The sequence below is a fragment of the Bombina bombina genome, chromosome 1 (genome assembly GCF_027579735.1).
Source record: "Bombina bombina isolate aBomBom1 chromosome 1, aBomBom1.pri, whole genome shotgun sequence".
NCBI classification, from domain to species: Eukaryota; Metazoa; Chordata; class Amphibia; order Anura; family Bombinatoridae; genus Bombina; species Bombina bombina.
The window spans coordinates 1351945540-1351968278 of NC_069499.1; the positions used below are offsets into that span (position 1 = coordinate 1351945540).

Here is a 22739-nt window from a genome sequence, read left to right on the forward strand (position 1 = left end):
CTAAAGCTTTGGTATTGGTTCCCACAAGTAAGGATGACGCCGTGGACCGGACACACCTATGTTGGAGAAAACAGAATTTATGCTTACCTGATAAATTACTTTCTCCAACAGTGTGTCCGGTCCACGGCCCGCCCTGGTTTTTTAATCAGGTCTGATGAATTATTTTCTCTAACTACAGTCACCACGGTATCATATGGTTTCTCCTATATATATTTCCTCCTGTCCGTCGGTCGAATGACTGGGGTGGGCGGAGCCTAGGAGGGATCATGTGACCAGCTTTGCTGGGACTCTTTGCCATTTCCTGTTGGGGAAGAGAATGTCCCACAAGTAAGGATGACGCCGTGGACCGGACACACCGTTGGAGAAAGTAATTTATCAGGTAAGCATAAATTCTGTTTTTACCTGTAAAACAAAATACAATCACCCCCCCCAACAGTAAAACCTACCACCCCCACAACCAACCCCCCCAAATAAAATAACTACCAAAAAAAAAACTAAGCTCCCCATTGCTCTGAAAAGGGCATTTGTAAGGGCATTTAGCTCTTTTTTACATGCCCAAACCCTAAACTAAAAATAAAACCCACCCAAAAAAACCTTAAAAAAAGCTAACACTAACCCCTGATGATCCACTTACAGTTATTAAAGTCCCGCTTGAAGGATCCATCCAGCCGCCGAAGTCTTCATCCAGGCTGCCTCTTTCATCTTCATCCAGCCGGCAAAGTTCTCATCCAGGCGACAATAAGTCTTCATCCAGACGGCATCTTCTCTCTTCATCCATCCGGCGCGAAGCGGGTCCATCCTGAAGACAGTAGGCATGGAGCATCCTCTTCATACGATCTCCGCCGTACACTGGAATTTCAATGCAAGCGATGTCATCCAAGATGGCGTCACTTGCATTCCAATAGGATTAGAGCTGCTAAAATCCTATTGGCTGATTGGAACAGCCAATAATTTTAGCAGCTCTAATCCTATTGGCTGATTGAAATCTTTCAGCCAATTGGAATGCAAGGGACACCATCTTGGATGACGTCACTTGCATTGAAGTTCCAGTGTACGTTGCAGACCATATGAAGAGGATGTTCCGCGTCGGATGTCTTCAGGATGGACCCGCTCGGCGCCGGATGGATGAAGATAAATATGCCGTCTGGAAGAATACTTCTTGCCGCCTGGATGAGGACTTCGCCGGCTGGATGAAGATGGAAGAGACCGCCCAGATGAAGACTTCTTGCCGCATGGATGAGGACTTCGCCGGCTGGATGGATCCTTCAATTGGGACTTCAATAACTGTAGTTGATCGTCGGGGGTTAGTGTTAGGTTTTTTTTATAAGATTTTTTTTGGGTGGGTTTCATTTTTAGTTTAGGGTCTGGGCATGTGAAATAGCTAAATGCCATTTTAAGGGCAATGCCCATACAAATGCCCTTTTCAGGGCAATGGGGAGCTTAGTTTTTTTTAGATAGTTATTTTATTTGGGGGGGTTGGTTGTGGAGGTGGTGGGTTTTACTGTTGGGGGGGGGTGTTTGTATTTTTTTTTTACAGGTAAAAGAGCTGTTATCGTTGGGGCGATGCCCCACAAAAGGCCCTTTTAAGGTAGTTTATTGTAGGCTAGGTTTTTTTTATTTGGGGGGGCTTTTTTATTTTGATAGGGATATTAGATTAGGTGTAATTCTTTTTAATTTTTGATAATTTGTTTCTTATTTTTTGTAATTTAGTTTTAGTTTTTTATGTACTTTAGTTATTTTTTATTTTTTTTATTTTTTTGTAATGTTAGGTTTTATTTCACAGGTAAGTTAGTATTTATTTTAACTATGTAGTTAATAAATAGTTAATAACTATTTACTAACTAGTCTACCTAGTTAAAATAAATACAAACTTACATGTGAAATAAAAATAAAACCTAAGCTAGCTACAATATAACTATTAGTTATATTGTAGCTAGCTTAAGTTTTATTTTACAGGTAAGTTTTTATTTAGTTTTAAATAGGTATTATTTAGTTAATAATTGTAAATTTAGTTTAGCTCTATTTTAATTTTAAAGTTAGTTAGGGGGTGTTAGGCTTAGGGTTACGTTAGGGTTAGGTTTAGGGGTTAATGGATTTATTTAGTGCTAGTGATGTGGGAGGCCAGAGGTTTAGGGGTTAATAACTTTATAGTGGCAGCAACATTGGGAGCGGCAGATTAGGGGTTAATAGTTTTATGTAGGTGGCGGCGATGTTGGCAGTGGCAGATTAGGGGTTAATAACTGTATGTAGGTGGCGGCAATATCGGGGACGGCAGATTATGGGTTAATAACTGTATTTTGGTGGCGGCGATGTTGGGGGCAGCAGATTAGGGGTGTTTAGACTCAAGGTTTATGTTAGGGTGTTGGGTTTAAACGTAACTTTTTATTTCCCTATAGACATCAATGGGGCTGCTTTATGGATCTTTTCATATCGTGATCGCAGGTGTTATACTTTTTTTTTTTTGCCGGCTCTCCCTATTGATGTCTATGGGAAAATCCTGCACAAGCACGTCAAAGCAGCGCTTGTTTTCGGTGCGGTATGGAGCTCAACGCAACCATTTAGCCCGCACAAGCCTGTTTTTTTAAAACTTGTAATACCAGTGCTATAGGGAGGTGAAATAACACCGCTTTCTCCAACATTGGTGTGTCCGGTCCACGGCGTCATCCATTACTTGTGGGAATATTCTCTTCCCCAACAGGAAATGGCAAAGAGCACAGCAAAAGCTGTCCATATAGCCCCTCCTCAGGCTCTGCCCCCCAGTCATTCTCTTTGCCGCTCTGAACAAGTAGCATCTCCACGGAGATGGTGAAGAGTATGTGGTGTTTAATTGTAGTTTTTTATTCTGCTATCAAGAGTTTGTTATTTTAAAATAGTGCCGGTTTGTACTATTTACTCTAAAACAGAAAGGGATGAAGAGTTCTGTTTAAAAGAGGAGTATGATTTTAGCAACAGTAACTAAAATCAATTGCTGTTCCCACGCAGGACTGTTGAGCCCAGAGAACTTCAGTTGGGGGGAACAGTTAGCAGACTTTTCTGCTCAAGGTATGACTAGTCCATTTTCTAACAAGACTGTGTAATGCTAGAAAACTGTCATTTTCCCTCTTGGGGATCGGTAAGCCATTTTCTCAGACTCTTAACAGAATGCAGGCTTATTATGGGCTATACACTGGTTGACACTCTTATGGGCTAAATCGATTGCTTTTTTTAAGTTTTTTATGAAATCTAGAGGTGATTTATAAAACTTTTATTGTGAGGGAACGTTTTTAGGCGCCAGGCAGTTGTTTAGACACCTTTCCAGTCAGGAAGGGCCTTTCACTATAGTAGGCAGAGCCTCATTTTCGCGCCATAATTGCGCAGTTTCTTTTGGATGCAGTGCATGCAGCTGCATGTGAGAGGGTCTGGTGATCATTTAAAACGTTCTTGGAAGGCTTAATTTGGTATCGTATAACTCCTAAGGACAGGTGAAGTCGCAGCAAACGCTGTGGCTGGGCGTGTAGAGGGGTTAAAGATTGTTATTTGATTAAACGGCTCCGGTATCCTCATTTAAGGGGTAAAAACTTGAAAATTGGGGTGCAATACTTTTAAGGCATTAAGACACTGTGGTGAAAATTTGGTAAAGATTGGATATTTCCTTCATAGTTTTTCACATATTCAGAAATAAAGTGTGCTCTGTTTAACATTTAAAGAGACAGTAACGGTTTTGTTTTCAAACGTTTTTTTTGCATTATTAGCCTGTTTACGCCTGTCTAACATGTCTGTACCTTCAGATAGATCATGTTCTGTATGTATGGAGGCCAAGGTGGTCCCCCCATCAAATGTATGTGATAATTGTGCCATAGCGTCCAGACAAAGTAAGGACAGTACTGTCACATTTAATAAGGTTGCCCAAGATGATTCCTCAAATGAAGGTAATGGGGATAGTTCATCATCCTCTCCTTCTGTGTCAACACCAGTTATGCCCGCGCAGGCGACCCCTAGTACATCTAGCGCGCCAATGCTTGTTACTATGCAACAATTAACGGCAGTAATGGATAATTCCATAGCTAATATTTTATCCAAAATGCCAGCATTTCAGAGAAAGCGTGATTGCTCAGTTTTAAATACAGTGGAGCATGAAGGCGCTGACGATAGTTTATCTGTCATACCCTCACACCAGTCAGAAGTGGCAGTGAGGGAGGGTTTGTCGGAGGGAGAACTTTCAGATTCAGGAAGAATCTCTCAACAGGCAGAACCTGATGTTGTGACGTTTAAATTTAAGTTAGAGCATCTCCGCTCATTACTTAAGGAGGTGCTATCTACTCTGGATGATTGTGACTCTTTGGTCATTCCAGAAAAATTGTGCAAGATGGACAAATTCTTAGAGGTCCCGGTGCACCCTGATGCCTTCCCGATCCCTAAAAGGGTGGCGGACATAGTGAATAAGGAGTGGGAGAGACCAGGCATACCCTTTGTCCCACCTCCTATATTTAAGAAATTGTTCCCCATGGTCGACCCAAGGAAGGACACATGGCAAACAGTCCCTAAGGTTGAGGGGGCAGTTTCTACCCTAGCTAAGCGCACAACTATTCCTATTGAGGACAATTGTGCTTTCAAAGATCCTATGGATAAAAAATTGGAGTGTTAGCTTAAAAAGATTTTTGTTCAGCAAGGTTACCTCCTCCAACCAATTTCGTGCATTATTCCTGTCACTACGGCGGCGTGTTTCTGGTTCGATGAACTAGAAAAATCGCCTAATATGGAGACTCCATATGAGGAAGTCATGGACAGAATTCACGCACTTAAGTTAGCTAATTCCTTTATTTTAGATGCCGCTTTGCAATTAGCGAGGTTAGCGGCGAAAAATTCAGGGTTTGCAATTGTGGCGCGCAGAGCGCTCTGGCTGAAGTCTTGGTCGGCGGATGTATCTTCCAAGACAAAATTGCTTAATATCCCTTTCAAAGGTAAGACCCTTTTTGGGCCAGAATTGAAAGAAATTATTTCAGACATCACTGGGGGAAAGGGCCATGCCCTCCCACAGGATAGGCCTTTTAAGGCTAAGAATAAGTCCAATTTTCATTCCTTTCGCAATTTCAGGAACGGACCGGCTTCTAATTCTGCAGCCTCTAGACAAGAGGGTAACGCTTCCCAGACTAAACCAGCTTGGAAACCAATGCAAGGCTGGAACAAGGGTAAACAGGCCAAGAAGCCTGCTGCTTCTACCAAGACAGCATGAAGGGGTAGCCCCCGATCCGGGACCGGATCTAGTAGGGGGCAGACTCTCTCTCTTTGCTCAGGCTTGGGCAAGAGATGTTCAGGATTCCTGGGCACTAGAAATAGTCTCTCAGGGTTATCTTCTAGAATTCAGGGAACTACCCCCAAGGGGAAGGTTCCACATGTCTCACTTATCTTCAAACCAAATAAAGAGACAGACATTCTTACATTGTGTAGAAGACCTGTTAAAGATGGGAGTGATACACTCAGTTCCAGCTGTGGAACAAGGTCAGGGGTTTTACTCAAACTTGTTTGTAGTTCCCAAAAAAGAGGGAACTTTCAGACCAATTCTGGATTTAAAAATTCTAAACAAATTTCTCAGAGTTCCATCGCTCAAAATGGAAACCATTCGAACAATTTTACCTACAATCCAGGAGGGTCAATATATGACTACCGTGGACTTAAAGGATGCGTACCTACATATTCCTATCCACAAAGATCATCATCAGTTCCTAAGGTTCGCCTTTCTGGACAAACATTATCAGTTCGCAGCTCTTCCATTCGGACTAGCCACTGCTCCCAGAATTTTCACAAAGGTGCTTGGGTCACTTCTGGCGGTTCTAAGACCAAGGGGCATTGCAGTGGCACCTTATCTGGACGACATTCTAATTCAAGCATCGTCCCTTTCCAAGGCAAAGGCTCATACAGACATTGTTCTAGCCTTTCTCAGATCTCACGGGTGGAAGGTGAACGTAGAAAAGAGTTCCCTGTCTCCGTCGACAAGAGTTCCCTTTTTGGGAACAATAATAGATTCTTTAGAAATGAAGATCTTCTTGACAGAAGTCAGAAAGTCAAAGCTTCTAAACGCTTGTCAAGTTCTTCACTCTATTCTGCAGCCTTCCATAGCTCAGTGCATGGAAGTAGTAACGTTGATGGTTGCAGCAATGGACATAGTTCCTTTTGCTCGAATTCATCTAAGACCATTACAACTGTGCATGCTCAACCAGTGGAATGGGGACTATGCAGACTTGTCTCCAAAGATTCAAGTAGACCAGATGACCAGAGACTCACTCCGTTGGTGGTTGTCCCAGGATCACCTGTCTCAGGGAATGAGTTTCCGCAGACCAGAGTGGGTCATTGTCACGACCGACGCCAGTCTATTAGGCTGGGGCGCGGTCTGGGATTCCCTGAAAGCTCAGGGTCTATGGTCTCGGGAAGAGTCTCTTCTCCCGATAAACATCCTGGAACTGAGAGCGATATTCAATGCTCTCCGGGCTTGGCCTCAACTAGCGAAGGCCGGATTCATAAGATTCCAGTCAGACAACATGACGACTGTAGCTTACATCAACCATCAGGGGGGAACAAAGAGTTCCTTGGCGATGAGAGAGGTATCCAAGATCATCAAATGGGCGGAGGATCACTCCTGCCACCTATCTGCAATTCACATCCCAGGAGTAAACAACTGGGAGGCGGATTATCTGAGTCGTCAGACTTTCCATCCGGGGGAGTGGGAACTCCACCCGGAGGTTTTTGCCCAGTTGACTCAATTATGGGGCATTCCAGACATGGATCTGATGGAGTCTCGTCAAAACTTCAAGGTTCCTTGCTACGGGTCCAGATCCAGGGATCCCAAGGCGACTCTAGTGGATGCATTAGTGGCGCCTTGGTCGTTCAACCTAGCTTATGCGTTTCCACCGTTCCCTCTCCTTCCCAGGCTCGTAGCCAGGATCAAACAGGAGAAGGCCTCTGTGATTCTGATAGCTCCTGCGTGGCCGCGCAGGACTTGGTATGCAGACCTGGTGAATATGTCATCGGCTCCACCATGGAAGCTACCTTTGAGACAGGATCTTCTAGTACAGTGTCCATTCGAACATCCAAATCTAGTTTCTCTGCAGCTGACTGCTTGGAAATTGAACGCTTGATTTTATCCAAGCGTGGGTTTTCAGATTCAGTGATAGATACGCTGGTCCAAGCCAGAAAACCTGTGACTAGAAAGATTTACCATAAAATATGGAAAAAATATATCTGTTGGTGTGAATCCAAGGGATTCTCCTGGAGTAAGATTAAAATTCCTAAGATCCTCTCCTTTCTCCAAGAAGGTTTGGATAAGGGATTGTCAGCGAGTTCTCTAAAAGGACAGATTTCTGCTTTATCTGTCTTGTTACACAAACGACTGACAGCTGTGCCAGATGTACAAGCTTTTGTACAGGCTTTGGTCAGAATCAAGCCTGTTTACAGACCTTTGACTCCTCCTTGGAGTCTAAATTTAGTTCTTTCAGTTCTTCAAGGGGTTCCGTTTGAACCTTTACATTCCATAGATATCAAGTTACTATCTTGGAAAGTTCTGTTTTTGGTTGCTATTTCTTCTGCAAGAAGAGTTTCTGAATTATCTGCTTTGCAGTGTAATCCACCCTATCTGGTGTTCCATGCAGATAAGGTCGTTTTGCGTACTAAGCCTGGTTTTCTTCCGAAAGTTGTTTCCAACAGGAACATTAACCAGGAAATAGTTGTTCCTTCTCTGTGTCCGAATCCAGTTTCAAAGAAGGAACGTTTGTTACACAATTTAGATGTAGTTCGTGCTTTAAAGTTCTATTTAGAAGCAACTAAGGATTTTAGACAAACCTCATCTTTGTTTGTCGTTTACTCTGGTAAGAGGAGAGGACAAAAAGCTTCTGCTACCTCTCTTTCTTTCTGGCTGAAAAGCATTATCCGATTGGCTTATGAGACTGCCGGACGGCAGCCTCCTGAATGAATCACAGCTCACTCCACTAGGGCTGTGGCTTCCACATGGGCCTTCAAGAACGAGGCTTCTGTTGATCAGATATGTAAGGCAGCGACTTGGTCTTCTCTGCACACTTTTGCCAAATTTTACAAATTTGATACTTTTGCTTCTTCGGAGGCTGTTTTTGGGAGAGAGGTTTTGCAAGCCGTGGTGCCTTCCGTTTAGGTAACCTGATTTGCTCCCTCCCTTCATCCGTGTCCTAAAGCTTTGGTATTGGTTCCCACAAGTAATGGATGACGCCGTGGACCAGACACACCAATGTTGGAGAAAACAGAATTTATGCTTACCTGATAAATTACTTTCTCCAACGGTGTGTCCGGTCCACGGCCCGCCCTGTTTTTTTAATCAGGTTTGAAAAATGTCTTTCTCTATACACTACAGTCACCACGGCACCCTATAGTTTCTCCTTTTTTTCTCCTAACCGTCGGTCGAATGACTGGGGGGCGGAGCCTGAGGAGGGGCTATATGGACAGCTTTTGCTGTGCTCTTTGCCATTTCCTGTTGGGGAAGAGAATATTCCCACAAGTAATGGATGACGCCGTGGACCGGACACACCGTTGGAGAAAGTAATTTATCAGGTAAGCATAAATTCTGTTTTTCTGGTGGTCGTTAAAATCCCTATAGCGCTCAAAACTCGTAATCTAGCTGTATGTTAATTATTGAGTCTTACTGGAATCAAAAGAAAAATAAACGGGTGAGGAGGATGCTGGATGCAGCGATACTAACAATTGACACAGAAAAAGCATTCAATTTTATTAACTGGGAACACTTACTTGGCACGCTGCGGAAATTTGGCTTTTGTGGTAATTTTACTAAATATATTTCATTAATATACATTAATCCAGTGTCTGCAATATTAATTAATGGCTCTACAACGGAAAGATTTAAGCTGTTTAGAGGCACGAGACAAGGATGCCCTCTTTCGCCTTTACTCTTTAATCTGTCAATTGAACCCCTGGCAATATTGTTAAGACAACATTTATCTGGTATATTAGTGGGTGGACAAAAGTTTGATATTTCCCTATATGCTGACGATTTGTTACTTTATTTTAATAATTTAGGGGATACCCTGCCCAAATTATTATCAGATATTCAATTATTTGGTGATATCTCAGGGTATAGAATTTATCCAGGAAAATCCGAATTACTGTGGTTAAATAAACCGGCAAGTCTCATGATAAACCATCCTTTTAAAGAGGTTAGTCAAATAAAATACTTGGGTATAACACTGTCAAGGAACCTGCTAGAATTTCCCAAATTTTTTTCAAGAATGTAAAAAAAAGTTTAAAGTTTGAAAAACTTACAAATAACTATGACCCCCCGCATTACGCTCATTAAAACAATCTTATTTCCTAAAATACTATATATGCTACAAAATATACCAATTATATTAAGACGGGCGGATGTAACTAGGTTTTATCAATTTTGCTCAAAATTTATTTGGAATAATAAGAAAGCACGGATTGCAATAAGCAAGCTAATGCGCGCTAAGGAAGCAGGAGGCCTAGCCTTCCCCAATAATAAACAATATAATTATACTGCACTGTTAAAAATGGCAATAGATTGGATCACGGAACAGGCACATATTACATTTTTTCAATGTGAGACTAAGCTGGTATTCCCTTTTGAGCTAAAAACAATATTACATTGTCCTAAGGCCAAAATCCCCCAAAATATTGACAAATTCCTTTCCTTTAAAAATCCAGTTCTAGCGTGGCAAAAATATTGCACAGAAATAAATATTAACCCACTCTGTACCGAATTCCTAACGATATTAGGGAATCCAGAATTCTCGCTGGGAACATCTTATGTGATCTTTAAACAGTGGAAAAGTAAGGGCTTAATATATATAAAGCAAATGTTAACCCCAGATTTGAGGATCAATTCTTATCAAAATATTGCGAAGCAATTCAGCCTACATAAAAATGACTTAGCTTATCTACAAATTATACATTTCATTAGCAAACTTATAACACAATATAACCCTGATTGGTCTATTAGGGAATTAGGTGGTACGATTAAACTATACAAAGCAGAGGTCCATGCTGTCACTGGCTTGTACAAGTTAATACATACTTGGACCCTAAACAATTAGAAGAGATTAGAATACTAATGGCAAAAAGATTTACCAAATATAGAAGATATAAGGGTACAAGAGAGTTTAAAATTTATAAATAAAATCTGGGTTCCTACTGCTTGGAGCAAATCTCACCTAAAATGAATAAATAGGAGTTATATTACAGTAAATTCTCTAAATAAATGGTATCAAACAAAGTACACATGTCCTAAATGTAGAGCAGAGAGAGCAGACCTTGTTCATTATTTTTGTCTGTGTCCCAAAGTAGTACAACTTTGGTCACAGATTAATTACTGCTATTAGAGACAGAGATAGAGAAGCATCAAGTTTTCTTTTTAATGAAACATTCAGAACAATGCAGGAATAATGAGCTAATTAATACGATTTTACTACTGACAAGGAATTTAATCTTGAAAAATTGGAAGTCCCCCAATACTATAAAATTTGCAAATGTTAAAAAAAATCTTTTAGCGTAATGTACGATAGAAAAATATATGATACAACAACCGACTAACGCACAACTTTTTAAAGAAATGGCTAGTAGTTATTAGCTCGCTGCTGGAGAACGCACAAATTGTATTAGTAAGACAAGTTAACAACACAGAATTTGTACTCCAAAATATTAATGCTGGGCATTTCCCAGAGTTTTGGTGAGATACATAAAACTGAGGGCTATAAATTCTTTTTCACCTCCCTTTTTTTTTTTTTCTTTCCCCCCTCGCTGTCTCCCTTCCTGGACAAAGTCAATGAGTGAGTGTAAGGAACTATATTGTAAGGTTGTTAAAGATGACGTATAAGTAATACAATAAGACATGGCACACACATGTCAGTTAATGCGTGATACATGCATATTTACACCAAGTAGTATCTGTAAGTATCACAGAGCTTAAAGGGACACTGAACCCAATTTTTTTCTTTCGTGATTTAGATAGAGCATGCAAATTTAAACAACTTTCTAATTTACTCCTATTAGCAATTTTTCTTCGTTTCTTCTCTTGCTTTCTTTATTTGAAAAAGAAGGCATCTAAGCTATTTTTTTTTGTTCAGAACCATGGAAAGCACTTGTTTATACGTAGGTGAATTTACCCACCAATCAGCAAGAACAACATAGTGTGTTCACCAAAAATGGGCCGGCATCTAAACTTACATTCTTGCATTTCAAATAAAGATACCAAGAGAATGAAAAGAATTTGATAATAGGAGTAAATTATAAAGTTGCTTAAAATTGCATGCTCTATCTGAATCACGATAGATCTGAAAGGGACACTGAACCCAATTTTTTTTTAAGATGGAGGTATGCAGAATTATCTGTGTTAAAGGGACATAATACTCACATATGCTAAATCACTTGAAACTGATGCAGTATAACAGGAAAATATCTCCTGAGCAGCTCTATGTAAAAAAGGAAGATATTTTACCTTACAATCTCCTTACAATAGTCCATATCAGTCTCTTCAGTAGAGCAGTGGTGGTTTTAGAGCAATGGGAACTTGTGGGACATAATTATGAGAGTCTGAGGGGAAATACTCAGTCCTTTTGTTTCCACAGGTCTATGTGAGGGAGAGGACCTCCCAAGCCTGGTGAGCTGCTCTGCTGTCGGGCAGATTTCTGAGGTAAGTGCTGACTTTAATTATTTCTGGAGTAAGTCACTCAGAAAAAGTGGGCACTTTATTTTCAGAAGTATATAGGAAAGTAAGTGGCCTTTTATAACAAGCACTTTATTACACATGGGACATTATACTCTCCTTGCTGGAGAGGACTTTGACAGCATACGCAGGCACTGGAGCTGAGATAGCTGCTAGGGGCATACAAACTATGGAGGTTCCCTTTCTCCTGGCGGTTATACTTATAAAATACCGACATGGAGACTGTTATTTAGATAAGCCCACGAAGGGCGGAGCCAAGTGAGGCGGTAATCTCTGCATTACGCGTCATTTTTCTTTCATCCGGAGCGGAGGTGACTGAGTTTCTGGCTGTCTAGATGCGCATGGGTTCACTGAGGCATGCGATCCTAGAAGCAGAACTAAAACGGCTAAGATTGTATCTCCTGGATTCCTGATCGTTTAGCTAAGGGAAAACTGATCTCCAGTGTTGAAGGGCAGGTAGGCACATCGGCATAAAGCTGAGGTATAGTGGTGTCTTTATTTTATAATTATTTAACCGTTTACTGCATTCTGCAGTTTTTAAAGTAAAAAAGTTGCGGTTTAACTTTTAAAGAGACAGTAACGTTTTTTGTCAACTTTTCTTTTTTGTTAAAAATTTTACTTATTATTGCCTATTTGATCCATTGTAAGTCAGAATGGACCAAGAGGCCTTGCAAGTTGCCAGCTGCTCCTTGTGTTTTGATGCTAGTGTTGAACCACCAATCCCTTTCTGGTCCTCTTGTATTGAGAGGACTTTAAGTTATAGGGATAGACTTTTTTCTGAGCCAACATGTTCTAAGGGGGATGTTGTCCAGCAGTCTATTGACAATGCTAATTTTATGCCAGGTGTGCTAGCTGGAGGCGCTGGTTCAGCTTGTATCAGTCGTTGGTATCTTCCTTTCCTTTCCTTCCTCGGTTGTATAAGTCTAGGTGCAAAATAGTGGTGCTGAAATATCAGACAATACACCATACAAAGGTGAATATCTACTCACAGTGTATATTGCAGGTTACCGGCTCCTTCCCAATATGAAAAGACAATATCACAGATTCAGTAAAAAAGTTTGTCTTTATTTGGCTCATAAATAAAGACAAACTTTTTTACTGAATCTGTGATATTGTCTTTTCATATTGGGAAGGAGCCGGTAACCTGCAATATACACTGTGAGTAGATATTCACCTTTGTATGGTGTATTGTCTGATATTTCAGCACCACTATTTTGCACCTAGACTTATACAACCGAGGAAGGAAAGGAAAGGAAGATACCAACGACTGATACAAGCTGAACCAGCGCCTCCAGCTAGCACACCTGACATATTCACACAGACCTTGGGAGAGACTGTGGGACGGCTGCGGTTCACCAGAAGGGGAAAGTATTAATACATATTATACACCTGTTTGCATGTATATCTAATTTTATGCCGCAGCTTTCTCCTCAAGCGTCCCAGATTTTACCGCCCTCACATGCAGTGCCCTGCACTTCCTCTCAAGCCCCTGCTGGAGTTACTGTAAGGGATATCGCTTCTTTCATGTCTTCTACATTTCAGATGCGTTGCCTGCTTTTCCAATGTTGCAGGGAAAGCGTAAGAGGAAAATCAGACATTCAGTAAGCGAGGTTTCTGACGCAGTTGTTGCTATTTCAAAGGCCCCCTCCTAGAAGCCTAAGGAGGAGGATACCGTAGTAGCATCTGAAGGTGAAATTTCAGATCCTGACAGTGTAATTCCTCTTGCTGATACTGAAGTTGTATCCTTCAGGTTTGAGCTGGAACACCTCCGTCTGTTACTTAGGGAGGTTTTAGCTACATTGGACAACAGCGACTCCACGGTCGTTATTAGTCCTAAGAAATCCAGTAAACTAAACAAATATTTTGAGGTACCTTCCTTGATAGAGGTTTTTCCAGTACTAGACCGAGCTTCTGAGATCATTGCTAAGGAGTGGGAGAGACTGGGTATCCCTTTTTCTCCATCTCCCATATTTAAAAAGATGTTTGCCAAGCCTCCTTAATCGAGTCAGCTATGGGAAACAAGTCTCCAAGGTGGAAGGAGCTGTTTCCACCCTAGCTGAGAGAACTACTATTCCCATAGAGGATAGTTGTGCTTACAAAGATCCTATGGACAAAAAATTAGAGGGGTTACTCAAAAAAATGTATGTACACCAGGGCTTACAATGGCAGCCAGCTGTGTGCATTGCTACCGTCACTAGTGCGGTGGCATATTGGTTTGATGCACTGTCTGATGCTATTAGGACAGACACTCCCCTGGATGTGATCCAGGATAGGATAAAAGCTCTCAAATTGGATAATTCCTTTATTACAGATGCTTCCCTTCAAGTTATCAAACTAGGAGCAAAGATTTCAGGTTTCTCTGTTCTAGCTCTGTTCTAGCTCGCAGAACCTTATGGTTAAAACCTGTGGATGTATCTTTTAAGTCCAAGCTATTAGCGATTCCTTACAAGGGGAAGACTTTGTTTGGACCGGGCTTGATGGAGATAATCTCTGATATTATGGGAGGTAAAGGTAATCTTCTCCCTCAGGATAAAAGAAACAAACAGAAGGGACGACAGAGTAATTTTCGTTCCTTTCGAAACCTTCATGGAGACCCAATCAGTCTTGGAATAAGGGAAAACAATCCAAGAAGCCTGCTATTGAATCAAAGACAGGATGAAGGACCTGCCCCCGATCCGGGACCGGATCTTGTAGGGGGCAGACTTTTCTTTCTTCACTCAGGCTTGGGTTCGAGATGTTCAGGATCCCTGGGCAGTAGAAATAGTGTCCCAGGGATACAAACTAGAGTTCAAAAGTTTTCCTCCCAGAGGCAGGTTTCTGCTTTCAAGATTATCTGTAGACCAGACAAAAAGAGAGGCGTTCTTACACTATATAGGAGACCTCTCCGACCTGGGAGTGATAGTTCATGTTCCGATTCAGGAACAGGGTCTGGGATTTTATTCCAATCTGTTCGTGGTTCCCAAAAAAGAGGGAAGCTTCAGGCCTATTTTAGATCTCAAGAGTCTAAACAAATTCCTCAGAGTGCCGTCCTTCAAGATGGAAACTCTTCGTTCTATTCTCCCTTTGGTCAAAGAGGGTCAATTTATGACAACTGTGGATTTAAAGGACACGTACTTGCATGTTCCCATTCACAGGGATCATCACAAGTTCCTAAGGTTTGCCTTTCTAGACAAACACTTCCAGTTTGTGGCTCTTCCCTTCGGTCTTGCCACAGCTCCCAGAATTTTCTCAAAGGTTCTGGGATCGCTGTTGGCAGTGCTTTGGTTACGGGCACCCTATCTGGACGACATCCTTGTCCAGGCGCCATCCTTACAACAAGCAAGATCCCACACGGAAATGTTGTTATCCTTCCTGCGATCTTACGGATGGAAGGTAAATTTGGAAAAGAGCTCCTTAGTCCCAAATACAAGGGTAACTTTCTTGGGAACCATAATAGATTCCCTATCAATGAAGATTTTTGTGACAGAAGTCAGGAAATCAAAGATTTTCAATACTTGTCTAGCTCTTCAGTCCAGCCCTCTGCCATCAGTGGCTCAGTGCATGGAGGTAATCGGGCTGATGGTAGCGGCAATGGACATCATCCCGTTTGCTCGGTTCCATCTCAGACCTCTGCAGTTAAATATGCTCAGGCAATGGAACGGAGATTATGCCGATTTGTCTCCTCGAATACTGCTGGAGCAGGAGACAAGGGATTCTCTTCAATGGTAGTTGTCTCGGGATCATCTCTCCCATGGAACCTGCTTTTGCAGACCATCTTGGGTGATTGTGACAACAGACGTCAGTCTTCTAGGACGGGGAGCAGTCTGGGGCTCCCTAAAAGCTTGGAGTTTGGACTGTAAGAGTCTGCTCTTCCGATAAACTCTGGAAAAAATTCTGGAACTGAGGGCGATTTTCAATGCCCTTCTGGCCTGGCCTCTGTTAGCCTCGGTCCAGTTTATCAGGTTCCAGTCGGACAACATAACTTCAGTGGCTTATATCAATCATCGGGGAGGAACGAGGAGTTCCTTAGCGATGACAGAGGTAACCAAAATATTCTAGTGGGCGGAAGCCCACTCCTGCTGTCTGTCGGCGATCCACATCCCAGGGGTGGACAACTGGGAGGCGGACTTCCTGAGTAGGCAGACCTTTCATCCGGGGGAGTGGAACTCAATCCGGAAGTGTTTTCCAGTCTGATTCTCAAATGGGGTCATCCGGAATTGGATCTCATGGCATCTCGGCAGAATGCCAAGCTTCCGAGGTACAGGTCGAGGTCCAGGAACCCTCAGGCGTTACTGGTAGACGCCCTGGCGGTACCTTGGACCTTCGGTCTAGCATACCTATTACCTCTGTTTGTTCTTCTTCCTTGGATGATTGCCCGAATCAAGCAGGAGAGGGCCTCGGTGATCCTCATTGCATCAGCTTGGCCTCGCAGGATTTGGTATACAGATCTGGTAGACAAGTCATCTCTGCCACCTTGGAGACTTCCATTGAGGAAGGACCTTCTAATTCAAGGGCCCTTCCTTCACCCAATCTAGTTTCTCTGAAGCTGACTGCTTCAAAAGCGGGGCTTTTCAGAATCGGCCATAGAGACCATGATTCAGGCTTGTAAACCTGTAACTAGAAAGATTTACCATAAGATATGGCGTAAATATCTCTATTGGTGTGAATCCAAAGGCTACTCCTGGAGTAGAGTTAGGATTCCTAAAATTTTATTATCGACAAGTTCCCTAAAGGGTCAGATTTCTGCCTTATCTATTTTGTTACACAAACTTCTGGCAGATGTTCCAGATGTGCAATCTTTTTGTCAGGCCTTGGTCAGGATCAAGCCTGTGTTCAAGCCAGTTACTTCTCCATGGAGTCTTAATTTGGTTCTCAAAGTTCTTCAAGGGGCTCCGCTTGAGCCTATGCATTCCTTAGATATTAAGTTGTTATCTTGGAGAGTTTTATTTCTTGTTGCTATTTCTTCTGCTCGCAGAGTGTCAGAGCTCTCGGCATTGCAGTATGAGTCCCCTTACCCTATTTTTCATACCAACAAATTCTGCAGCACTGTCCATGAGAAAAAAAGATAAGAGTAAATTGATACAATCTTTTTAAGACACAAGGCAAAATTTATCAAACTAACACAGGAGGAGTTGAGGGTCCTATTACAATCTACAAGGGTAGGAGGTGGGGATTGCAAAGGGAAATTACCAGGGAGCGGATTAGTTGCATAGTGGTGTCAGTGCTCAGAAACGGGCGAATTTTTGGAGCTATTGCACGGGTGGTTGCTACAGGATGAAGAGAGCAATTGAATGGGGGGTATGAACGACAGATTGGAGTTAAGTGTAACTCCAAGTCAGCGGACTTGGGGTGATGGGGAGATAGTAGTGCCGCCAACAGTGATAGAAAAGTTAGAAACCGGAGTAGAGTTGGGGGGGGGGGCGGAGAATAAGCTCAGTCTTGGACATGTTAATTTTAAGGTGGTGAGAGGACATCCAGGAAGAAATGCCAAATAAGCCGTCGCTGACCTGTGAAAGGACTGAAGGAGAGAGCGCAGGGGTCAAGAGATAGATCTGATAATCATCAGCATAGAGGTAATATTTGAAGCCATAGCTGTTGTTAAGTTTACCCAGTAAAGAAGTGTAAATAAAGAAGAGTAGAGGACCCAGGGCAGTGCCTTGAGGTACTCCAACAGACAAAGGCAATGAAAAGGAGACGTCACTAGCAAATGAGACAGAAAAGGACCTGTTAGAGAGATAAGAGTGGATCCAAGAGAGGGCAGTTTCACAGAGCCCAAAAGAGCTGAGAGTCTGCAAGAGGAGAGGATGGTCAACGGTGTCAAAGGCAGCAGAGAGGTCAAGTATAGAGTAGTGGCCGTTTTTAGCTGAAAGAAGATAGTTAGTTAGTGAGGCCATTCTCAGTTGGGTGTTTTGGGACGGGACAGGAAGCAGGTTAGGAGGTTAAAAACTAGTTTTTCAAGGAGTTTTTAAGCTAGCGGAACAGTGATATGGGGTGATAGTTTGTGGGAGAATTGGGGTAAATGGAGGGTTTTTGAGGATGTAGGTTACCTTTGCCTGTTTGAAAGAAGATGGGAATGAACCTGTAGAAAGGTATAGGTTAAAGATGTGAGTAAGAGCTGGAGTGAGGGTGGAAGACAGAGAAGGTATTAGATTTGAAGAGATTGGGTCAAGCAGTCTGTTAGTGAGGCAGGAGGAAGACAATTAGGCACCCACTAAATTTTCAGTTACTGGGGGAAGATGCAGAGAGGGGGTGACCAAGGGTGGAGAAGAGAATTAGGTTTGTTTGGCTAAACAAAGGACAGAGTTGTAAGAATGAAGAATTAACTTATAGTGAATGAAATCAGATTCAGTGAGTGAGCATTTTTGCAGGTAGCGCATTTACTGAGAGTGACTGGGCTGTAACTGATGACGTTTGGTTTTGCATAGTTGGGGAGGAGCAACAGTGTCTAGTGCAGAAGAGAGAGTATTGTTATAGTGGGTTGTAGCAAGGTCAGGGAAGATATTGTGGAAGTGTGTGGGAGGAGTTGTTGAGTAATGTTGGAAAATCCACAGCATTTAGATTTCTACAGGTGAGGGGGAGATATAGCAGAGGTAGGAAAACACCAGATCAATAGAGTGTCCATCACAGTGAGTAGGAAGAAGGGTGGATTGTGAGAGACCGAAGACGTTTGTCATTGAGAGATGTTTAGAGGTAGCAGGCGCAGTTAGGTTATCAATAGAGATATTGAAGAATTAGAGCAGGTATATTTGTAGAGAGAATGTAAGGAAGCTAGGCGGCAAAGTTGTCAAGAAATTTGGAAGTTGGTTCAGGGGGGCGATAGATGACTGTCATTCTGAGAGAGAGGGGGGAGAACAGGCGAATGCAGTGAACTTCAAAAGAGGAAAAAGAGAGAGATGGAAGCGGAGGCAAGTACTGATAGGAGCAGGAGGGGAGAATAAGATTCCAACAACGCCACCGTGTCTGGCTAAAATGGAGACCACCAATGGAAACAGTGTCAGAAAAAGATAGCCATGTTTCAGTAATTGCTAAAAGGTTGAAAGCATTGGAAATAAACAGATCATTGACGGTTGTAGGTTTACTGCAGACAGAGCAAGCGTTCTAGAGCACACAAGAAAAGAAAGTGGAAAAGCGCTGTGGGTTAATGGAGGTGAGATTGTTAGGGTTGTGTGATCTGAAGTTTTTACTGTGGGAGACCAGGGTTTAGAGAGATGCCACCAGCAGCAAGCAATAGATAGTAGGAGTGTGAGTGAGAGAAAGTGAGAGTGAGACTTGTAGGAGCAGGTATGATTGGATACAGGAGAGTTTGATGCGGAAGTATTTCTAAGGAGACACAGTGCTTAAAGGGACAGTATACACCATTTTTTATATAACTGCATGTAATAGACACTACTATAAAGAAGAATATGCACAGATACCGATCTAAAAGTCCAGTATAAAACCTTTTAAAAACTTACTTAGGAGCTCCAAGTTTAGCACTGTTTATGTGAATAGCTAGAACACCCAGTGAAAGGGGCTTGGGTGCAGAATAGATACTCTTCCCCCCCCCCTTCCCTGCGTTTGAAAAGACAGATTAGACAAACAGAATCCAGCAGTGGTCTGTAAACGCATGTATACATCTGGCACTTTGGGGCTTGGCGAGTCTGAAAACAATGTTATTAATGTTATTATTACAAAAATCTCCCAGATGGGCTATATAAAATGATCATCTAGAAAACATTTATGCAAAGAAAAATCTAGTGTATAATGTCCCTTTAACAGAGAAACTCTCTGTTAATCTTTCTTGATCTGTCTGCTGCCTATGATACTGTTGACCTCCCTCTCTTGCTCCATACCCACCAATCCTTCTTCATTTATGACACATCTATGCTACTCTGTGTAGGTCTCACATCTTGCACTTATGTCTCACACTGTGTCTGGTGGTACTTTATATGTAGATATAGATTTTTCCTTTGCCCCCATTACTGGGATTACAGGCTGTCTGTTTTTCTCTTTATGCTAGTCATTGCAGTGCTGGGTGGGGGGCTGTTATGTCTCTTCTCATGTGTGGTGAGCATGATCATTACGTGTCTTCCTGATTACACTCCCTGCTGTCTGGAACCACTGAGCTGGTAACTGTTTAACTAGAGCTGATAGAATCTAGCAGCAACTTGTCAGAAGGAGAAAGGACTGTCAGGAAGCTCAAATCTCTCACCATGGATGCACTCTCAGGTATATAGATAACCTAATCAAGCACAAAAGGGATTATTACTGAGCATGAGGATAGTCTCATTATGTTTAGACACTGCTGTTTTGCAGATCCGCTGTACAATAACTTGAATATTGTTCAGGTAGTCTGGATAGTCATAGAAAGAGCTGGGTGATCACCTGACCGTATATAATCAGGGAAAGTTCAGTTAGGGCTGGGTAAGGAGACCCCCTCATTCATGTTTTCAAGGCAGGTTTAGACAATATTCTGAATACAAATGATCAGTGCTGGCTTCTGGGTTACTGTGCTTTTGTTATATTGTACATTATTAGGACAGACTTGGTCAGTACTGTCTTTATGTTGCCCACACTCACTTCCTGTATGACTTCTGATACCCTTGTTTTTTGTACAGTAAGCAGCAGGAGTCTCTCTTTGAATATGGCGCAGCTCACACAGGACTTGGGATCAGCTTTTTTCCAGAATCAGCAGCTCAGTGCCTCAATGGCTGACACATTCCTGGAGCACCTCTGTCTGCTTGACATTGACTCTGAGCCAATGACAGCCAGGAACACCAGCATCGTGTGCACCATTGGTAAACTTCTGTAACCTTCTGTGGGCAAATAGTATTATTCCTGTTGCACTTTCTAGCATATCTCACTACTTTAAATACCATTGCTTAAAGGCCCAGTGCTTACTGCAAAATACCTTAAGTACACCATGCGTTCTCTACAATGAAACATACATGGTTCCTAGCCAAGCAATTTATATTACTGTTTTTCCCTGACTTATCTTTGTTTACAATGTCTTCAGGGCCACGCATATTAAATCTCAGGTTTTGCCTTTTTCCACTTTCTGGGCTAATGCATCTTTTCTTTTTGTCATATCTCCCAGGATGAATACGTTATATTGCTGCTTGTTGTCATATTTCCTTTGTTAAATGGACACTTTAGTAGACAAATGACATGCTGTAATGTGAAAAAGTGTCATTTTTACAGTACTCGCAGTAATAGTCTGTTAAATTTGCTGGGTTATGCAGCTACCACTGCTGATTGGCTCACAGGCTGTTTCCTGCTTGGGACCTGCAGTTCTCTGTTAAAGGGATATTAAACCCAAAATTTTTCTTTCATGATTCAAATAGAGCTTGTGATTTTAAACAACTTTCTAATTTACTTCTATTTTTGTTCGTTTTCTTGGTATCTTTTGTTGAAAAGCAGGGATGTATGCTTAGGAGCCTGCCCATTTCTGGAGCACTATAAGGCAGGAGTTTTACAAGCATGTTAACCGTTTGCAAGAGCACTAGATGGCAGCACTATTTCCTGCCATGTAGTGCTCCAGATACCTACCTAGGTATCTTTTCAACAAAGAATATCATGGGAATTAAGCAAATTTGATAATAGAAGTAAATTGGAAACATAAAAATGTTATGCTCTGTCTTAATCACAAAAGAAAATGTTAGGTTTCATATCCCTTTAAACACATAGGGTCAAATGACATTACTATTTAGCGCTAGAAGTAAGCTTTTTGGTTGTGTCAGGTTGCGCTCATATTACAATTTGAAAGTAAAAAGTTTGCACATGAGCAAAACCCGATGCATGCTAAAAATTATAGCAACCGCATTAACGTATTCTTCCCTTAGAAGTCAATGGAGAGTGCCGAAGCGAAAAACCTAACACCTTGCGTTAAAGTGACAGGAGTTATGAATATTTCACATTCCAATGTTCTTCGCATACAGAACAATTAATTTTGTTTTTGTAAATACATATTTCTATGTATATCTGTATCCTATACCTGTATATCTATTTCTATATATAGGTATAGATATCTATTTTACATTAACATTATCACATATATATATATATATATATATATTGAAATATATATTTATTAATTAAAATAAAGTTTCCATGTGAAGAACATACGAATGTCAAATATGCGCATTGCGCTTCTTGTTTTGTGATTTATGTCTAACGTGGTGTCGGGTTAGCACACATGAAGAATAGCTAACTTCAATGTGCGTTATTGAAATATAAAATATTAAAACATATTAATAAAAATTATATACTGTAAAAAACTCAAAATAATCCATAAGAAAAAAATTAAATAAATATATACACAAGAATTTTTATTAATATTTTTTATTATTTAATATTTCAGCAACGCGTGTTGAGGTTAACAATTCTTCATGTGCGCAAAACAGACACCACATTAGACCTAAATCGCGGTAATGTCTTAGAAAAATTATATCACTGCTTTTTTGTAATATTCGCCAGATTATATACATTATATCACTGCTTTTTGTCATATTCCTCAGATAAAATAAATTATATCACTGCTTTTTTGTCATAGTCCCTATATTAGATTATCACTTATTTTTTGTCATATTCCCCAGATTAGATAAATTATATCACTGATTTTTTTGTCATAGGCCCCAAATTAGATAAATGATATCACAGATTCCACAGATTAGATAAATATTAGCACTGCTTTTTGCTACATCTCCTAAATTATATCACATACTTTTTGATATATCAGATTAGGAATATCACAGCCTGCTTTTTGCTATACTTTACAAATTATGCACCGCCTTTTGCCATTTGTCAAGTAAGGTGTATATATATATCACTGGAGCGATATGTACCACACTTGGCTTGTTTTAATCCTGCTTGCTGGCTAATTTTACTGGCTAGAGCTGTAATAACTATTTGCTATTGTATTAACGCTCTGTTGTCTTTCAAAATTTTAAGGCCCTGCCTCACGTTCGGTAGAGATGCTGAAGGAAATGATAAAAGCCGGGATGAATATTGCAAGATTAAACTTCTCTCATGGGACCCATGAGGTGATTGATTTTGATCACAGTGATGGCTTAAGCAGAGGATATGA

General features: G+C 41.4%; 1 protein-coding gene across 2 annotated transcripts in view; it reads left to right on the forward strand.

Annotated features, from left to right (window-relative positions):
• Positions 1-22739, forward strand: part of PKLR (pyruvate kinase L/R) — a 116574-nt gene that overhangs the window by 21135 nt on the left and 72700 nt on the right. Inside the window, exons 1-3 of one of the 2 annotated variants that reach the window (XM_053703259.1) lie at positions 19730-19882; positions 20272-20451; positions 22604-22695. In XM_053703259.1, coding sequence (XP_053559234.1) covers positions 19867-19882; positions 20272-20451; positions 22604-22695 — 288 coding nt within the window. In that variant the 5' untranslated portion in view covers positions 19730-19866. Of the gene's footprint in view, positions 1-19729; positions 19883-20271; positions 20452-22603; positions 22696-22739 lie in introns of those variants that run through there. The other variant, XM_053703268.1, reaches the window with a different exon arrangement.